Source organism: Poecilia reticulata, linkage group LG8 (genome assembly GCF_000633615.1).
Source record: "Poecilia reticulata strain Guanapo linkage group LG8, Guppy_female_1.0+MT, whole genome shotgun sequence".
Classification (NCBI taxonomy): domain Eukaryota; kingdom Metazoa; phylum Chordata; class Actinopteri; order Cyprinodontiformes; family Poeciliidae; genus Poecilia; species Poecilia reticulata.
Window position 1 is genome coordinate 2446748 of NC_024338.1, and position 19586 is coordinate 2466333.

At 38.7% G+C, this 19586-nt stretch overlaps 2 protein-coding genes across 3 annotated transcripts in view; both read left to right on the forward strand.

Moving 5' to 3' along the window:
- mpp2a (MAGUK p55 scaffold protein 2a) overlaps positions 1-5455 on the forward strand; it is a 16678-nt gene extending 11223 nt beyond the window's left edge. The window contains exons 7-14 of one of the 2 annotated variants that reach the window (XM_008415056.2): positions 276-395; positions 543-674; positions 1486-1588; positions 2069-2137; positions 2261-2422; positions 2561-2763; positions 4311-4439; positions 4537-5455. In XM_008415056.2, coding sequence (XP_008413278.1) covers positions 276-395; positions 543-674; positions 1486-1588; positions 2069-2137; positions 2261-2422; positions 2561-2763; positions 4311-4439; positions 4537-4713 — 1095 coding nt within the window. In that variant the 3' untranslated portion in view covers positions 4714-5455. The remainder of the gene's footprint in view (positions 1-275; positions 396-542; positions 675-1485; positions 1589-2068; positions 2138-2260; positions 2423-2560; positions 2764-4310; positions 4440-4536) is intronic. The other variant, XM_008415057.2, reaches the window with a different exon arrangement.
- A 2980-nt stretch (positions 5456-8435) lies between these two features.
- LOC103468165 (putative all-trans-retinol 13,14-reductase) lies at positions 8436-18884 on the forward strand. Its single transcript, XM_008415055.2, has 12 exons — positions 8436-9774; positions 10878-11060; positions 11395-11533; positions 11784-11886; positions 12846-13041; positions 13125-13322; positions 14410-14529; positions 14629-14767; positions 15477-15586; positions 15730-15896; positions 17382-17541; positions 18496-18884. The coding sequence occupies exons 1-12, from the start codon at positions 9612-9614 to the stop codon at positions 18645-18647; spliced, it is 1830 nt and encodes a 609-aa protein (XP_008413277.1). The 5' UTR covers positions 8436-9611; the 3' UTR covers positions 18648-18884.
- The last annotated feature ends 702 nt before the right edge of the window (positions 18885-19586 follow it).

Below are 19586 nucleotides of genomic sequence, written 5' to 3' on the forward strand. Positions count from 1 at the left end.
ACACACACACACACACACACACACACACACACACACACACACACACACACACACACACACACACACACACACACACACACATATGTCATAGTACCCCCAAGAATTTAAAACTAATTTCACCTCTGGTTAGTATACATCAGTGTTGCATTGTTGTTATTGGTACATTGAACTTTTTTATTTCATTCTATGCAACAGTTAAAACACCTAACAGCTTCATCGTGGAGAAGAGCTTTGTGAATGAATAATTTGAACAGACTGTTCTTGTGTTCTGACAGGTGAACGGACGAGATGTGAGCCAGGACCCCAGGGTGCTGCTGGAGGAGCTGCAAGCAGCCAGTGGCATTGTGGTTCTGAAGATCCTGCCCAGCTACCATGAGACCATTCCACCAAGACAGGTGACACATGCTAACACCACCTCCTGCTGGAAGCTCTTCTGTACTTTATTTGTGATTTTTGCCATCCAGAATGAACATGGTGCCTGTTGAACCAATGAGTTGGGGAAACCATTACGTGAAGCATCCTGTTTGTTTGAATTTGTCCAGGTGTTTTTCAAGTGTCACTATGACTACGACCCAGCCAATGACACCCTGATTCCTTGTAAGGAAGCAGGGTTAAGGTTTGAGACAGGAGACATCCTTCAGATAGTCAACCAAGATGATGTCAACTGGTGGCAGGTAAAAGACTTGCACATAAAGTATTTGTAGCATGTAGGATTTATCTGCTCAGGCTATACAGACTAGAGATGCACTAATCCAGATATTGGTATTGGATCGGTTCCAGTTTTGAAAAATCTTCTAGATTGGGGATCGGTCACAATGAACACAGTCCATGAGGGCAGATCTATTCAGTCTAATTCTATACTTTATGCTTTAAGTGATGTCATGCTTTATTATTTATTTGACATTGTATTTAGAATTCCTAATTGCTCTTTCTGATTCAATTAAATTCAGTTTATTATTCAAATTAAACAATTTTTTAATCTAACAAAACCCAGCAGATTGTATGGAGGCATTGAGTTGAGGTATTCACTCTTTACAGAAGAGAACATAGAATCTATAGACAAAACGCTTGTGTTGTCGTTGACTTCACAGCAATCCTTCATACTGAGCACATAGCAACAGTGGAGAGAAAAAAACTCCCCTGTAACAGGAAGAAACTTCCAACAGAACCAGAACCGACTGGGGGTTTGACAAAACAGCAGACACTAGAGAAACAGCAGCAGTACTTTCTACTCAGTTAAATGTTAGTTCAGTGGTTCACTGGAAACCAAAACCTCCAAACATTTTCATGTTTCGGCAAGAGATTTTTGAGTATGAGAAGAACAATCAAGACACTAATTCTATTTAACGTCCTAATTTTCCTTTTCCTTTTTTACTACAAAATTAAATGTGTTTCAGTATCCTTCATAGGAGCTTGGAACTTTCCAGTCTTTGTTTTAAACACTAATATTTTGAACACTGCTGTGTGGCTGCGCATGTTGTTCAGGCCCGACATGTGGAGGGTGGAAGTGCAGGGCTGATCCCCAGTCAGATGTTGGAGGAGAAAAGAAAAGCTTTTGTGAAGAAGGATGTGGAGTTGGCACCTGCAGGTATGTGGTCTGAAAGAACAAAACGCTGATTGAAACTCCAGGGATTTGCTGCCATCTGCTGGTAAATTTCCACGTCTGTCCAGTCATATTCAATAAATTAGAATATTTTGAAAAGTTCCAGTGAGATCTTTAACTAAGTAAAATATGTTATGTTGATTAATTCCTAACAAACTGATGTACTCAAGCTTTATTTCTGTTAGTTATGATTTTCAGCTTCCAGCCAATAAAAACACACATAGGATGAGAAAATTAAATCAGATCAATGCAGAAACATTTTAAATCAGAAATATGGGCTTAATGAAAATATGTTTAATACCTGCTTAGAGTTTGTTATTGTCATTTCAACACAGATTCTGATTTTTTTTGTATATGACTGCCTGAAATGGCAACTGAATGGATCCACCACTGAGTCTGTGGAGACGATTCAGTTAGCTAATGCCAGCCTGGCTGCACTAAAACTATTTTATTATGGTGTGACAGGAAATCTTTGCACTGGTCTTGGAGTGAAGAAGAAGAAGAAGATGATGTATGTGACCACAAAAAATGCAGGTAAACGTCTGATTTCACTGTTTTTACTTCTGAAAATGTACATTTCTTCCAGAGTCCTCCTGAAATGTTCCTCTTTGTTAACCTGCTCACCTTCTTTCCTTTAACCATTCATCTCATTCATAGAGTTTGACAGACATGAAATCCTGCTGTATGAGGAGGTGGCCAAGGTTCCACCATTCAAAAGAAAAACTCTGGTTTTAATTGGAGCTCAGGGGGTTGGGAGGCGGAGACTAAAGGCCAAGCTGCTGCTGCGGGACCCGCAGCTCTTTGGCACCACCATCCCATGTAGGAAACCCGACGGCTTTCAGTGATTCAGTTGTATGACTTGAAGCTCAGTGGACACTTTAAGATTTCTTTCATGTTTAACAACGAGTATGCTTCCTCTACAAATCTTGAAATAACTCTGTTTTTGTGTGTATCCAGACACCTCCAGAAAGCCCAAAAAGGGAGAACGTGAGAATCGGATGTATGCTTTCACAAGCCGCAACAAGATGGAGGCTGACATCAAGAATGGCCGTTATCTTGAATATGGAGAATATGAAGGCAACTTGTACGGTTTAAAGATTGACTCCATCCACGAGGTGGTGGAGGCGGGACGCGTCTGCATCCTGGACGCCAACCCACAGGTTTGTAGACACGTTCAACTTATCCTTGGGATTTTAATACCATTAAAGCTTTGATAAAAACATACTTTTTTACATTCTTGATAAATGTAAGTGTCGAGAGAGATAATGACATGACAAAGTGTCAGTATCTCTCGTTACATTTATCTGATCTTAAAATTAGTTTTAGGATCTGAAACATTTAAGTGTAATTAAACTACAAGAACACCTAACAGAAGAACAGAAAACCCAACGAGAAGCTCAAGTCTAAACTCTTCTGGCTTCTCATGTGGTTCATGAGACAGATAATCTGTGAAAAAAAATCCTCTGCCTTTTCCCTGTGTTAGCTCCAGAAATACACAGTTCAGTCAGAAGCAATCAATCAGACTCAAGAAGAGGATTTTAGTGCTGTCAATCATTCTAATGTATGTGCTCTTCTTGCCCAGCCCCTTGCTCTCTGCTACAACTGGACACTGTAAAGACAAAAAGCAGTTTTTAGTGTTATTAAAGGAAAAAATTCTATCTAAACTATGGAGTACAATAAGGAGCCTGGGGAATTTTTCTTTTTTTTGCATTGTCTAGCAATAAATTAGTACATACGTTCTGCTATATTTTGTTATCGTGATAGCAAGAATAAAATTGATATTTTTTATCAGTCTTTATGTACACCTTTAATGAACCTGTATAACCATGTTCATACATTCTTAACTCTTTGGTGCAGAAAACCGTCAGATGGCGATATTATTACCCCATGAAAATAACTCAAAAATAGTTCAAATAGTTTGGATGTACTTTTTCTTCCTTTCATTCTTACTTCCAGGAAGTTTTTGTCATGTTTATGTCTTAGAGTTGGGAGAGAAAACTCATGTTTGACATATTTTGCCTCTGGCAATTTGCACATAAGTTTGTGGTACATTTATATCCTAAATAAAAAGACATACAACTTCAGATGTCTCACAAATGAGATATTAACATATATGGAAAAACCTTGCGAAACCTTTTGTTGAAGCASAAAGACTTTCATTATTCATCATGCATGCATGAAGTGACTAGTAAATACATTATTGCGATGGAACGCAAAAGAAAAATGTTCCCCCATGTCCTCCATGGGGCTTCATACTAAACCAACCTGGTCCTGTTGGAAAACATGACCACTACCCCCTCTTAAATCAGGCATTAATGGGAACAGGGAGGAACTGAGTTAGATTTTACTATCAAACTCCAGACCACCACATTGAGATCCATTACCCTCAAATAGAGAAATTTAAGAGAGAAAACATAGACCAATGATCAAATCCTCCAGGAGCGGTCAGCCTACCAAAGTCACTTTTGTGATTTGTTGTGGTAGGCTATCAGCACCAGGCTGGTGGAAATAACAGGTTCCATTACTGTAATGATGGACAGAGAAACTTTCTGACTGTAAGATCTGTGACGTGTTTCATGAGCTCCTCTTTCAGTTTTTCATCATGAACTCTAAGATATGATCTCTAAAGCACAGGAAAAGTGTTAACTTTCAAACAATGTTAAAGTTAAAATCTAATGTGTCCATTTACTCTGCATGTTGCTTCTAGTCTCTCAAAGTGCTGCGGACGTCAGAGTTCTTGCCCTACGTGGTATTCCTGCAGTCTCCTGATTTTGAGGTGCTCAAGGCGATGAATCACTCGGCTGTAGAGGCCGGGGTGGTCACAAAGGCCCTGACAGTATGAGCAAAATGAACCTTTTCTCTTCTTATAAATCACTGAAAGATTTGTGTCACAGAAGTGTGCGGAGAGCCAATCTGTGTGTTCTGTGTTGCAGGACGAAGAGCTGCAGAGGACATGTGACGAGAGTGCTAAAATCCAGGCCGCCTTTGGTCACTTCTTTGACCTCACCATCGTCAATGAGAACCTTGATGAGACTTATCGCACCGTCAAAGCAGCTCTGGAAACAGTTTCCAAAAACCCACAGTGGGTCCCGGTCACATGGGTGTTCTAAGACCTGAGAACTCTGCCCACATGTTTCAGTTCTCAAGACTCATGTTTTCATCAGTTTCATCTGGCATCTGGCATAGCATAGATCAGACATCCTGGACCAAATGCACCTGAACCGCAGCAGAAACTGTGTGTGTAAAGTGTGTGTAGAATAAACTGTTACGATGTGAGGACTCAGCATCCTTTGGTACCATTCCTCTTGCAAAACTTAGTGTGTTGGATGGTAAAGGCCCGGCTGACTTCAGGTGCACTAAAGTCTCAAAATGTTGTTGTTGGATGATTTGAAGTCTTCTCAGTAAGACTCTGTGCATGCACATGCATGTGTCTGTGACCCTGAGGACTTCAGAACTTTCTATTTTTACATTTTACTTACAAACTTCAGACATTTTTTTCCAATGGTTACATATCATAAAGAAGGTTAGACCTTTTGGGGTCAAAATGTGCCAAGAGATTAATTTCAGCCAAAAAATGGATCCTGCCAATTAATATCAAATATTTTTCTACTTTCTGTTAACGTACAAATTGCTTGGACAGTCAGACACGATAATGTACCAAACTAACCCTACCTTATTTAAATAGGATAATGTGTTGCTCCATTAATTCCCACCATAAATTCCAATATGGCTGCAGCTCATGTGAACTATAGCCTTAGCAGCAGTAATAAGCTTTTATTGAACAATCATTAGGTTTTTAGCTCATTAAATCAGATAGCATCTGGTGTTGAACATATTGGTACAGTGATTATACAAAACACAGAGAAGCACATCCATCCATCCGTCTTCTAACACCCTTGTCCCTCAGTGGGGTCGGGAGGGCTGCTGGTGCCTATCTCCAGCTAACGTTCCAGGCAAGAGGCGGGGTCACCCGCCTCTGTCACCAGACTGTCACAGTGTGACAGTCTGGTGACAGGTCACCAGACTGTCACAGGGCAACACAGAGACACACAGGACAAACAACCATGCACACACAGTCACACCTAGGGAGAATTTAGAGAGACCAATTAACCTGACAGTCATGTTTTTGGACTGTGGGAGGAAGTCGGAGTACCCGGAGAAAACCCACCATGCAAATACCATGCAAACACTCAGTTTTGCTAACTTGAGTGTAGCAGCTAGCATATCCCTCTGGTTAGCACACATTCAGAGGGCTTCCACGCCTCAGCGGGTCAGGGATGTTTTGTTAGGAAAAGCTGGTAGTCCGACACTATGCCTGTAATATATTTAAGGATACTAAATTTCTTAATGCAGTGTAGCATTTTTTTATATGTTACAGAAGCAGAAAGGTGGTAAAGTCATTGTGAAATGTTGCAAAAACAGCAGAAGATGGTCAGAAGCAACTTTTTCTAGTATAACCCTGCTGTTGAGATGAAAATAAAGAAGTTAGAAGTTTTGTTCCAGTAGCTGGACAGATTATCCTTTACATGGGATTTATATGAACCCAAAGCATGTGACAAATAATATTGTTAAAATCTTGCAGATGGTCAGAATATATTAACCTGATTCATGTAATTTAAATAACTTGGGCATTAGATGTTGTCATCTCTTCCGTCTGTCTAAAGGGTAATGATCTGCTGTCACATGGGTTTTGTGAAACAAATTTAATGAACAGAAAACTGCATTTGAAAGAAACTCTTTTAGTGTGAGTCAGCCATAAAACTAATTGAGTCAGTTAAAACAAGCCACAGTCTGAATGCTTTCAGCCATCCCATAATACTGCCTTACTCTCAGATTATGTGACTTTACAAACTGCAACACAACTGCCAAGGACTCAGACCATGACACTAAGCAGCAGAGGTTCTGAGAACTGACATGTTAAACAGTTTGTATTCTCTGATAGAAACCCCCAATGTTATGCCCCTTAAAAACACTGCGTCGCTTTAAAACAGTCCGTCATTCCCAGCTGACACTTTTATGTTGCACTGATCTCAATCTGTTTAACTAGATCCCCATTGTTTGTAGATAGCTTGTACATACACAGTGGTATAATAGGTATTTATATTGGTTTAAATGTCCAGAAGGTCATTGTTAAATATATGCTTATAATCCATGAGTGTATAACACAAGATCTGTTGTTCCTTCTCACGTTCCCACCTCTACGTGCTGCACTAGCTGCGTTTCCATTACAAATTTGAGCAAAAAATTGTTAATATTCCGCCAATGCCAAAAAACCCCCACAATTTCACAAATGTGATGTTTCTATTAAATAAGAAACACAATTAAATTCACGCATGAATAAGTTTGATCACGCAATAAGTCATTAAAAAACGAGCCAAGGACTTCCTGTCATTTTCTTCGTCTTTTCCTCCAGAAGCAACATCCAGTTGTTGATCATACTTCGATTTCGCTGAAAAACCACCTCATCCCAGAACAAAAGCTCTTTATCAAAAACCGTGAGTTTCCAGTAAGCAAATTTATTTTCGTGAATCCAAATTTTGCAATTATATGGTCAACGGAAACACAACTTCTGATCATGGTTCCGACTGGCAGCTACTGGATGATTTTAACGCACAATGTTGAGTCATAAGGAAAACTGGTGCTTGTTAAATACTTTATAATTACTGATTGTTTCCTGGCAGTGTTTTTTTTTTAGTTCTTTTTGGGAAAATATTTTTAATTCCTAAATGTTCCTTAAGAACAGAAGTTTTTCTGGGAGCTTTTAGGTTCCGATCATCTGGAAAGTTTAAGTATATCATTATTGCTCTCCTGAAAACATTCCAAAACCTCACTCAATTTTTAATAATAAAATAGATGCAATACAGCCATTTTGTCCTTTATCTTTATGAATGTTGGTACATCTTAGGACAGAAGCAGGTTTTTTTTCATTCTCTTCTATAACTGATGATTTTCTGTAAAAATAATTCTAGCAAGAAGTGTATTCAAATATAAGTTTACAGTACATATCTCTTCCAGTATATCTGCTACATAGTGTACAGTATACAGTGAAGATGGTAAAAATGTATTTGATATGAACAACTGAAACATTCCATAATATTATGTAAAACTTGTTAAAAATAATGGCAGAATGTGAATTATTTCTTGACAATTTGGATAAAGCAGATATTGTTTTGTATTAGAGACGTGTTGAGCAGCATTGTATTGTCAATTTGCTGTTTAGTAAAACATTGATTTGCTCATAAAAATTTAGTGGACTCTGGTTAAGAATTATAGCATCAGAAGATACTGAAAATAACATTCAAAACATTTTAGTCAGTCAGTCCMTTAGGCAGTCCCAATAAATGTTGTATTGTTCTAAAAGAAATATCAAATACTTATTAATTCTTTTACATCTTTTAAAAGCTCCTGAGGTGGGGAGTGCAGCCATCGTTATTTTCCCCCGTGTCGTCCGTAATTTCCAAAAGGCTGTCAATGTTTTCAGAAACAAGGTTGAATGCTCTATAGGATAAAGCAAAGCTACTTTGCTGTTCTCCATTCTCCCTCCTGTTATCTGCTGGATGTCTTGCTCTCACTCTCACATCCATCTTCTTTCACCCTTGTCCCTCAGTGGGGTCGGGAGGGTTGATGGTGTCCATCTCCAGCTAACGTTCCGGGCGAGAGGTGGGGTCACCCTGGACAGGTCGCCAGTCGCAGGGCAACACAGAGACACACAGGACACACAMMMAYRCACACACACACCTAGGGGCAATTTAGACAGACCAATTAACCTGACAGTCATGTTTTTGGATTGTGGGAGGAAACCGGGAGAACATGCAAACTCCATGCAGAAAGACCCAGGCTGGGAATTGAACCCAGAACCTTCTTGCTGCAAGGCAACAGCTCTACCAACTGCTCCACTGTGCAGCCCCTCCCTCTCACAGACAAACATTAATTCAAACATCTTTCTGACATTGGAAATTGCTAACTTGGATTGTTTTCTCGTTAGCTGTGTTCGCAAATAAGAAATTCTATTTTTGAGTTTCCGAATGGCTGGTCAAACTGGAAAATCCTCCATTTCCTGATGACAACCGATATCTTAGTGCATTTTTATAACTTTGTAAAGTTCAAAAACTACAAACTGTTACAAGTATGATGACTGAAAAACATATTTTGTCTTACTGTAAATGGAATACTGAATTAAGTCTGATTTATTTTTTGTTTATGTAATAATGTAAGCTTTCCGTTAAGTATGCTTTAATCTTTTCAGAATAAATTATTGGTTTGATTTAAATGTGTGATTTTCTTTTATCTTAGAACATGTTACTGAGAAACCTAAATCTGGAAATCATACCGAACTTTTATATGTATACTTAATACATTCTTTGGAACAGTTTTATCAGCATTTCCAGAGGGAGAATAAAATGTCCTGCACTCAGTCCGTCGCTGTGTGGAATTGCATTATCTCCTCATGTATTTCCTCGGGCTACCTCGGTTTTGGCCAGTAATTACTGTATTTATTTGTTTTTAAAGCCAATAAGATAAGATTACATACTGTCATTTGTGATGTATTTTATCAAAGAAGTATGGAAGAATGGGCTTTGCAGACTGATATTTGTGGAAGGAAGAACACTTACCTTTATCTCTAGGCGGTTCAGTAATGAGGGGCTGATCATGTGGGGTTTTTTTTTGAGGACTCCACACTGCAGGTCTGATGAACAAGCTGCTCTGTCTTTCCTGCTGGTCTCATGTCTTGCTGTAAAGAATTTTTTCTGCTGTTAAAGTCTGATTGTCACATGTTTTACCACATTTTCCTGACTTCTTGATGTGAATAACCATTAATCCTCTCCCATTCATTACTTTCAAACTGAGACTTCTTGCAGTTTTTCGCCTTCGTGACAGTTCTGCTCTTCCTCTTATGCAACTCTCAGATTTTCCTTCCTCCTCCCCAGTATATGCTTTGACCTTCGTCTCATCTCCTCTGCCTTCCTTCTCCTGGTTTTTTTCGCGTTGAGTAAACTTCTCTTCTGCCATGTGGTTGTGGGTGTTTTCTGTCCTGAGTTGTCTGTTGGCGCTGGTCATCGTCTTGTTCTTGGTCACTGGGAAGCGCTATAAAGTGTTCAGTGAGAAGTGTCTGAGACCACCAGGACCCCTGGTCACCAACAGCAATGAGAGGGATGCCAGACTGAAGAAAGGTAAGAGAATGAGGAAATGTATACAAAGAGAAGGCAGTACTGAAGCAATGACTGTAAGTTGCTCTTATTTAACTACATTTTTCTTTTGACAAGTTGCATTACAGTAGCTGGTACAGTAATAAATTTTGGGAAAAATTGATAGTAATTTTTGTGCAGCCTAATTCAACATATACGTTCCACAACTTACTTCTTTAGAATTTACCAGATATTTTCTAAAAAAACACGATGAAGGTACATGATACGTTTCAAGAGGATTTAGAAAAATACTTTGTAAAATATACAAATTTCTTGTCAAGTTCTTGAAAATTTCTGTAAGCAGCCTCTGTGTCCCAGAAAATCACAGGCGGTATTCTTTACTGGTAAAAGAAATACATTTTTCTAAGAATACTATTTAATTTTACATCTTTTTTTATCAAGCAGCTTTTCTGTAATGTTTGTTCATTCAAGTAACGTAACAACAATTTAAATATAAATTTTGCAAAATGGAACCAGCACATTGGCCTCATTTAGAAGTTTGTTTTTCTTTTTGTGGTTTAAGAAATTGATAATTGGTGGTATGATGGGACGACCCCTGCTTTCATTTTTCGCCCTCCTCCTGAGTGTCACGCTAAGGCACTTCAGTTTGAAGTGAAGTTTTTGTCAAGGTCATCATTAATTTAACATGCTGCTTTCCTTTTGCCTCAGAACTCAGAAATGGGATTGACATCACACCCAGAATAAGATCCTACTTGTGTAAAGTAGGGATTTCAATTAGCTATTGAATATCATTTAAAGCTGTACATCCTATATGCAAACACCACCTTTAATTTATTCAGTTTAGAGCTGCAGGTATGTAACATTGATTTTAGACTCAATCTTTAAATTGTGTCTTGTAAAATAAATGCTTCCACCTCCACTTCCTGTTGTTGATGTGAGGAGCGGCCATATTGGATCTCGAAGTCAGCGATTGAAAGATTCTTTCACTTTCCAAGTGGGAAGTCCCTCTGTTCGGAGGGAGAGTCCTGTTCATCTTTTAGGCTCGGAAGTCAAAATTTCAAAGTTCCGACTACAAATGGAACGCAGCATCATACTCACAGTCTGACAGGTTGATGCATTTCTCTCAGGGTTCCGTACCGACCGGGTTCCACCGGCTCTGGATGCGGTGGTGATTGGCAGCGGCATTGGAGGCTTGGCAGCTGCAGCGATTTTATCCAAAGCTGGGAAGAAAGTTGTAGTCCTGGAGCAGCATGACCTTGCTGGGGGCTGCACACACACCTTCCAAAGCAATGGCTTTGAGTTCGATGTGGGTAGGTTTCTTTAGGAAAACACACAACAAAAACCTTCCTGTACTATAAATGTTGAAATATCAGAGAGTCAGATGTTCTTTGCATGGTTTCATAGCTAAACTACAAAACTCAATAAATAAGAAGTTCAAAATATGAACTTCTTATTCATATTTTGAATACTAGTTAGTTTGTGTATGAACTACACAAACTAACTAGTATTAGTTTGTGTAGTTTTGTGTATGAACTCTAGTTCATACACAAAAATAACAAAAAAATATCAGTTTAAAATTATTTATAAATGATATGTTTAAAAGGTTAAAAATACCTCAGTTCCTTCTTGTCCTACTTCCATCAGGGATCCATTATCTGGGCCAACTTCATGAGAACAGCCTGCTGAGGGTCGCTGTGGATCAGATCACTGAGGGACAGCTGCAGTTTGTCAAACTGGAACAACATTATGACACCGTGCTTCTTGGACCGCCTGGCTATTGCAGGTATTCCATGTCATCATCAACGTTATAGTCTGTCCTATAAGTTCTATCCATGGCACTTTTCTTAATATAGCAAAAAGGTAATCTTTATGAAGGGTGAAGACTCTTGTAACATCCTTTGAAACCATCTACAGGTCATTACTGAATAATTATGTATGTTTCATTCCAGCAATAGTTTTATCACATGTTATGTTTCCGGCCAGGAACCTGTCCCACCACCAGAACTAAACCTGACTGTTCTGTTTTCCTTCAGGGAGTATTATATTCATGGAGGGAAAACTGAGATGGCAGATTCCTTGAAGAAGCAGTTCCCAGAAGAAGAGGAGGCCATTGATGAGTTTATGAAACTGATGAAGGTATATGTGTGTGTGCGTGCGTGCGTGCGTGCGTGCGTGCGTGCGTGTGTGTGTGCGTGTGTGTGTGTGTGTGGGAGATCCATAATGATCCGGGTATAAGAGTCAGTTATAAGGTGCTGCAAGTGAACAGAGTAAAACCAGCACCCAGGCATATAAGAATCCCTCTTTTCCCTCCATATGTAACAATATAACCTCTGGTGGATACTTTAGTCCCATTGGACCAGAGGACATGTCTCCAGATAAGAAGGTTTTTACCCTGTAAACATTTACAGACTGCAATCTGGCTTTTTACATTTTGGACCAAAAACATGTCCAGGAGTGTTCAAGGTGTGGCCTTAAGTGTCTCATTGACTCAAATGTGTCAGTTAACCTATGAGAAGTTACCAACTCTGTGACATCATCACCTGGGCTTTTCCTCATTGTTTAGAAAGTAATTATTTAGTATGAACTGATTTTGAAGAAGATAAATAAAGAAATAAATCACTGACATATTCTTTCTCCCATTATTGTTCAATTTGCATTTATCAATTAGAAATATTTTTGGAAAAATAACTCAGTTAAAACAAGAGAAGTTTGGTCTGATTTAACTGCAGACAGTGAGAGGAAAGTTGTATGTAAACTTCTGGTTTCCGCTGCATTAATGAACTTTTAATCAGTGGGCACTCGGCCCAGGCACTTGGTCTCAACCTCCCAGTAGACTCACCTGTGTGATTTATGTTGCTATGCCCAAATAAGAAACATCTAATACTGTTTATATCATGCTGATTCCCACTGCTCTGTTTGCTGCTGTTCTACAGCAGTGTTTATACTGAAAGCAGTGGAAGTGGTGGTCGCACCAGCTGACTTCCTAGAAACAGCTCCATGAAAAATAGTCAAGCTTCATCTCTGAATTAACAGCTGTTTGACATGATAGCATGTGCATAACTCTGAAAAATAACCTGGACTCTGTCCTTCTGCAGTACGCCTCTCGGAGAACTCCACTTATTGCCATTTTGAAGATCCTGCCCTACCCTGTGGTAAACTTTCTGATTTGGACTGGCCTGGTGAATAGAGTATCTTCTGTGTTTCGCCTAGCAACAACCAGCCATTCAGAGATGATGTCCCGACTCACTCAGAACAAGGACCTGCAGGCGCTCTCTGCCTACTTTTTCTACGGTGCTCATCACTTCCAGACCTCAGCTCATCAGCTGTGTGCTGCACACACATTGTTCACGGTTCTTGTGTTCTGTCGTCTGTAGGTGTCCCTCCTAAAGAGTCCAGCTTCCTCATCAATGCTCTTCTTCTCCACCACTACAAACGTGGAGCGTACTACCCTTACGGGGGGGCCAGTGAAATTGCCTTTCACATCGTTCCAGTTATTCAGCAGGCAGGCGGTGAAGTGTTGGTCAGGGCACCTGTTCAACGCATCCTCATCAACAGTCAGGGGGAGGCCTGTGGTGAGCAGAGGAAGACCTTTGGTCAAGTTTTGGTAAACTTTAAGAATAACAGTTCAATGTCATCTACATACAAGTTAAAGCAAAACGTTAGAGACCACATTTGGATTGACTCAGTTTGTTTAGGTGGGAAATGCATGAGAATTTCATTCCCTCATTCGGTTCACCTCACTAAACCTTTTCCATTAGAACAAACTTCATGGATATTTTCACAGAATTACAACAGCTGCTAATTTGGAATAGAATTCTCCAAATCAAGCACTAAGCATGAGTTTATAAAACACTGTAAAGACAAAAGTAGGTGTTGTGTTTTAGATTTTAATCCAGTGTATTTACAAATGCAGGCGCATACATCGATGCTCCTGCAAGGCTGAACGTCTGTCGCTCTGGTATTCCTGTGGCTGGCTATGTTTGTATGTACGATGGCGTATCAGGGTTACTGTAGATACAAAAAAAATATGCCCAAAAACTCAGAAATATTGAGCTTAATGGCTTAAATTATGGAAAGTTTTGAGTTTCAAAAGCTGAAAATTTGCTAAAAAAAATGTGGAAATTTTGAGCTTACTCTCAGAATGTTTCTAAAAAAAAAACAAACATTTTGACTTTTTTGAGTTTCTTCTAAAGTCCAGCTTTTTTGACTTTTGAAACTCAGAAATTGTAACATTTTTCAAGAAAATTTCTGGGTTTACTCAAGATTTCTGAATTTTATTTTTTGGCAGGAATTAGTGAGCAACAAGCTACCTCATAATTTCATCTGGATCAATAAAGTTCCACCTAACCTAACCAAATTTAACTTGGCCACAGTGCAACCAACTGCTGCCCTACAAAATGTACAAGGTAGAAGAGTGTGAATGCCTGAATTATTGTTTAATGGCTTCTTGAGATTGTTTCTGGATCCTTACAATTTTTCCTTCAACATATGAAAGCAAACAAAAACTATTCTTCCATCAGTTAAATGTGGTGTAATCAGCTGCTTGATTTGGCTATCTTTCCTTGTTTGTAACTCCAGGCTAACATCTGTAACATGTTTCTAGGTGAGCCACATTGCACATTTGCCCTACCACCATAAAGCACTTTGCATGTTTTCAAGGTGTGACGGTTCTCAAAGGACAACAAGAGATTGAGGTCCTCGCCCCTGTGGTCATTTCTGACGCAGGAATCTTCAATACCTTCCAGAAATTTCTACCCCAGCATATTCAGGAAAAACCAGGTAAAATGTTTCCACTCCGTTAACTATACACATTTCTGATATTATTTTCTTCATTTGGTGTCTCCTGTCTTTGTTGGTATTGTGTGTGTGTGTGTGTAGAAATCCAGTCACTGGTAGGCATGCTTCGTCATGGTATGGGTTCCTTCTTGGTCTTTGTTGGTCTGGATGGAACCAAAGAAGAGCTGAACATTGTTTCTAAAAACTTCTGGATGTATAAAGGCAATGACTTGGACTCACTGTATGTTTGCTCCCGCATGTTTTATTCTTTCTGACAACACTGTACATTGGTTTAAGAAATAGCTTTGCATCCTCATCTGTACAAAATGTTATGTTTGGAGTAAAACCGGCATTGAATATCATCCTCACAAGGAAACGGAGCTGGCAGCATCATGCTTTTCTTCAGCAGGGTCAGGAAATCTGGTCAGAGTTGATGGAAAGACTGAAGGAGAAAAATAAGGACAATCCTGAAACATTCAGCCAGAGCTATGGAATGGCTAAGCTCAAAGTATTATGTGTTAGAATGACCCAGTCAAAGTCTAGACCTAAGTCCAACTCCAAATCCGATGCAAGATTTAAAAACTGATGCCAACAAACACTCTAGATACAGTTTGATTAAACTGGAGTTGCTTAGGTAAGAAAAAAGGGCAACATTTTGTCTCTCAAACTGCAGACATAAAGGACAGCTCTACAAAGTCCTGACTCAGTTTGGATTTTATTTCCAAAAAAACTTTAAAACCCATGTATTATTTTTCTTGCCTTGCACTTCATAGTTCTGCACTGTTCATGTTTGTCTGTCTTATAAAATCTTAGTAAAATATGAAGTTTAATGATTGTGAAGTGAAAAAAATGTGAAAAGGTTTAAGGGGTATAAACATTTAAAGAAAGAAGTATAATAATAATGTATTGCTCATGTCTCTATGTTTGGGGGCATGTTGCCGTGGCTGCAGTATGGAGGCATACTCTTCTCTGAACAGAGAGCAGGTGTTAGGAAACATACCCATGATGTTCATCACCTTCCCATCGGCTAAAGATCCAACAGCCGCCATCAGACACCCAGGTAACACACTCACCCCCCAGGACCGCTGTGAATTACTGAGTGAGACGTCTTTCATTGCAGTGTTTTTTCTTAATCTGACCCACAAATTTCACAAACATTCTTTTCCACATGTTGCTCTTCTGTATTCTCCTGTGTTTATACAGGTAAGTCCTGTATGACTTTACTCACCATGGCCCGCTATGAGTGGTTTGAGGATTGGAAAGAGACCAAAGTTGGCAAGAGGGGTCCAGAATATCTGGACCTGAAAAACAGCATGGCCCAAGAGTTGCTGGAATGGGCTCTAACCATCTTCCCTCAACTTCGAGATAAGGTGAGTCATTGTTGGATTCTGCATAAATTAGCCCTTTATCTCTAAGAAAAGAGACAAAAATTATTGGTGAGGTAATTCCTCTGCTAACTCTGATTCAAAAAGAATGCTCATTTCCACCTGCAGCACCTGAAAAGGTTGATGGTAGTCAATTGTGATTTAACAGATTATGAAGTGGTGAAATGCCAGTTTAGTAAATAATTAAAAACATGTCAGATAACTAACTCTCACTAATACCAAGCAAACCAAACTACAAACCAGCTGACAGTCCATAAAACAATTTCATGGCCTTCATCAATAATGAGTGCAAATCTGCTCATTTAACATAAAAGTTTTTACCAAATGTGCAAAGATTTATCATTGGAACATGCAATCTCGTTTGGCAAATTATTCCAATGACTCACATTCATTAAATGCAGTCCTCCATGTTGGGACTCTGCACTCACCTCTAGAGGGCGCCCTCTAGACTCTAGTCATGTTATCTGATCTCAGACAAACTTTCTTTAAAGGTGGAGCAACAATGTCATGAAGAATTTTATAAACTAAACAAATGTTTACATAAAAGATCCGATTTTTAAAGTTTAAAAGATCATATTTAGATCTTTTGCATATTGATCCAAGAGATTTTGAATCTATTTTGCATCCTTACAACCAGCTACCACCTAGCCATATAGAAAACAGGGGGAAAGAAAATCATAGAATATTATCATGTGGGAATCTTTATTACTAAGAGATCAAAATATATAAATCTAAAATTAGCTAAGCTAAATTTGAAATACTTTCTAAGCTTTTTCATATGTTTTTAAACGTATGATCCAAAGTCACACAGAGGTAAATTCATCAACAATTTTAATTTATGAAATTCCTGCAAACCTCCAGAACCATACAGTACAAACCACTGGTACCAGCTGTATCCATTTGATCACCTTATTATTAAAAAAAGCAAATTGTGTACATCTGTTATCAGAAATGATTAAAAGAAACCCTGAGTTTTTCAAGATTAAATGTTTCAATTCAAGTATTTATTCACTCTGTGTCTATTTCTACATTTTGGATTTTTTTTCTTTTTTTTTTTTTGCCAGGTTGATCTGACACGGTGGACCAGATCAGCCTTACATTGATCTGAAGTTGAATTTACTTTTCACAACAATTTCTTAAAATAGCAGTCAAGATGGCTCCATACCGTTTCATCACAAATTGTATCCCAGCTATGCTGGAAGAATGTACAACACTAGACTTTGATATTTATGTGTGGAGGTGGATGGTGGTTAAACATATAAAGCTAATGTCCAATAGTGGAATTAAATAGGCGAAATGACCTGCTTGTATGGGTGTGCAATGTTCAGCTTGAACTTCTATCTGAATGGAGCGTCATCTGTTCCTGGAGACTGAAGTCATAATGACCGTCCTCAACAAATCATGGCCGAAAAATGTGTTTGGTGTTGGTTTTATCTGTTGTTGTAAGACATTGTGTATGGTTGTGTTCAGGTGGCCATGGTGGAAGCTGCTACACCTCTAACAAATGTCCATTATCTGGGCGCTCCAAGAGGGGAGATGTACGGTGCAGAGCACAACCTGGAGCGCTTCGGTCCGGAAACATCTGCTAAGACACGACCACAGACCCCCGTCAGTGGGCTGTACCTCACAGGTAGCGTGACTGACGCCGCAGAGCAGATTGACCATAGWATATTAATAATAATAGTAATAATAATAACAACTGAGTAATATTTTATATGGCTGGAGTAATGGTTTCTGTCCTTCTGAGTGACTTTTCAAAGCATGTCATTTTTACTCTGGATGATGACAGTCTTCTACCAGCTTCTGCTAGCATCTTCACAAAATGTTCTGATTCTGTTCTAGGGTTGATTCAAACATTTAACACCAGAACATCTGACAGAAAACAGAACCCCGTGTGATATGTGATGGCTGGGTATTACTATGTTGTTGATACCTGTGTTTCCAATTGTTTGAATAGATGAATGTGAAACCTTCAAGTATCTGAAACTGGACCAAACCAGATGTTTGGAGCTCCACAATTCTTTCTTAGTGATATATTTGCTGATTCTGTTTGAGTTTTCTAGAATGCCCTTCATGAAAGCAGTGGGTTTGAAGTGTTGCCCTAAAATACATCCACAGGTGTGCCTCCAATCAACTTGRTTGTTATAAATTAGCTACCAAATTATCAGCTCAAATTTCTCATAAGCATTCCAAAATAGCTTTAGAGCATATTATCTTAGCTTGTGGAAGGTTGAGACTTTGAAAAAAATAAGAAGAAATCTCATAATTGTGGCATATGACAAGAAGAAAAAAATGTGGTAATGCTAATTGACCAAAAACAGGAAATGTTTAGCCTGAGTTAATGTTAGACAGAGAGGGGGGAGAAGGTTTGCTTTTTTCATATGGTGTATGTAAATATCTGGTTTCAATTGTAGTTGAACATCTAAGGAAACCTTGCTGATTTCACAGAGTTGTTGACTTACCTCAACTAAGACTTTGCATCTTACCCAGTAACATTATAATCTCAAATCTACTATGGAGGTTGTTTCTGTAATGCCTTTATAGGACCTAGAGTCTGATTCCTCATGTCATTGTGTGTGTTCAGGTCAGGATGTGTTCTGCAACGGCTTGGCTGGGGCCCTGCATGGCGGACTGCTCTGTGCCTCTGCTGTCCTCAACCAAATTCTCTATATCGACCTTGTTGCTCTGAAGACTCACCTCAAGCACCGGAACACCAAGAGGAAGAAGACCTTGTAGAAGCACAGAAGCACCCAAAACAGAACAAATTTAGATTTTAATGTTTTAGTGGTGCTTTATGTACTTCAGATATCCTGAGAATGCCTGAAGGCTTGGGGAAAGACGAGGCAGATGTGATTGGTCTGAGCTTCAAAGGCTCTCTTGTTCCTTTCCCCCTGCAGTGATCTTCAGAATAACCTCATAATCCTCTTCACTTCAGAAAAGTGTTTATCAATAAACTTTTAAGATTCCCATTCACAGATATATCTTGGTTTGGTTCTTTCACACTTTTACCATGTTCGATATCTCCTTCTTTTATTTTGTATGAAGCTTCATCAAGTCCAGAGGACCCCAAACGCTTCACACTACATTCACCCATTCACACACACACACACACACACACACACACACACACACACACACACACACACACACACCCACACACACACACACACACATTCACACACTGCCCTATTGCAGTCTGAAAGAGAAGAAGCTGCCATGACGATGCCACCTGAAGTTTCTTTCCAAACATTAATAATAATAATAATAATAATAATAATAATAATAATAATAATAATAATAATAATAATAATAATAATAAATAATTAATAATAATAATAATAATAATAATAATAATAATAATAATAATAATAATAATAATAATAATAAAGCACATTTATCTATTCAGTTTTCATGTTTGTTCACAAATATCTCTCTTTTCTCTTTGATAGTTACACTATCAAAGAGGTGTGTTGGTTTCTGTTAGATTATTTCTGCCATTTCCATGTTCATAACTTTTCAAAAAAATTTTAGCATCCACTATTGTATTATTCCAGCCTGTCTTCTGTAATTTCAACAGCTTATCGGTTTTACTCAAAGCGAATTCATGTAAGTTTGCTGACATGACATTGAAACATTACACAAGGACATAGAATTGATCAAATTAATTTAAAAGAC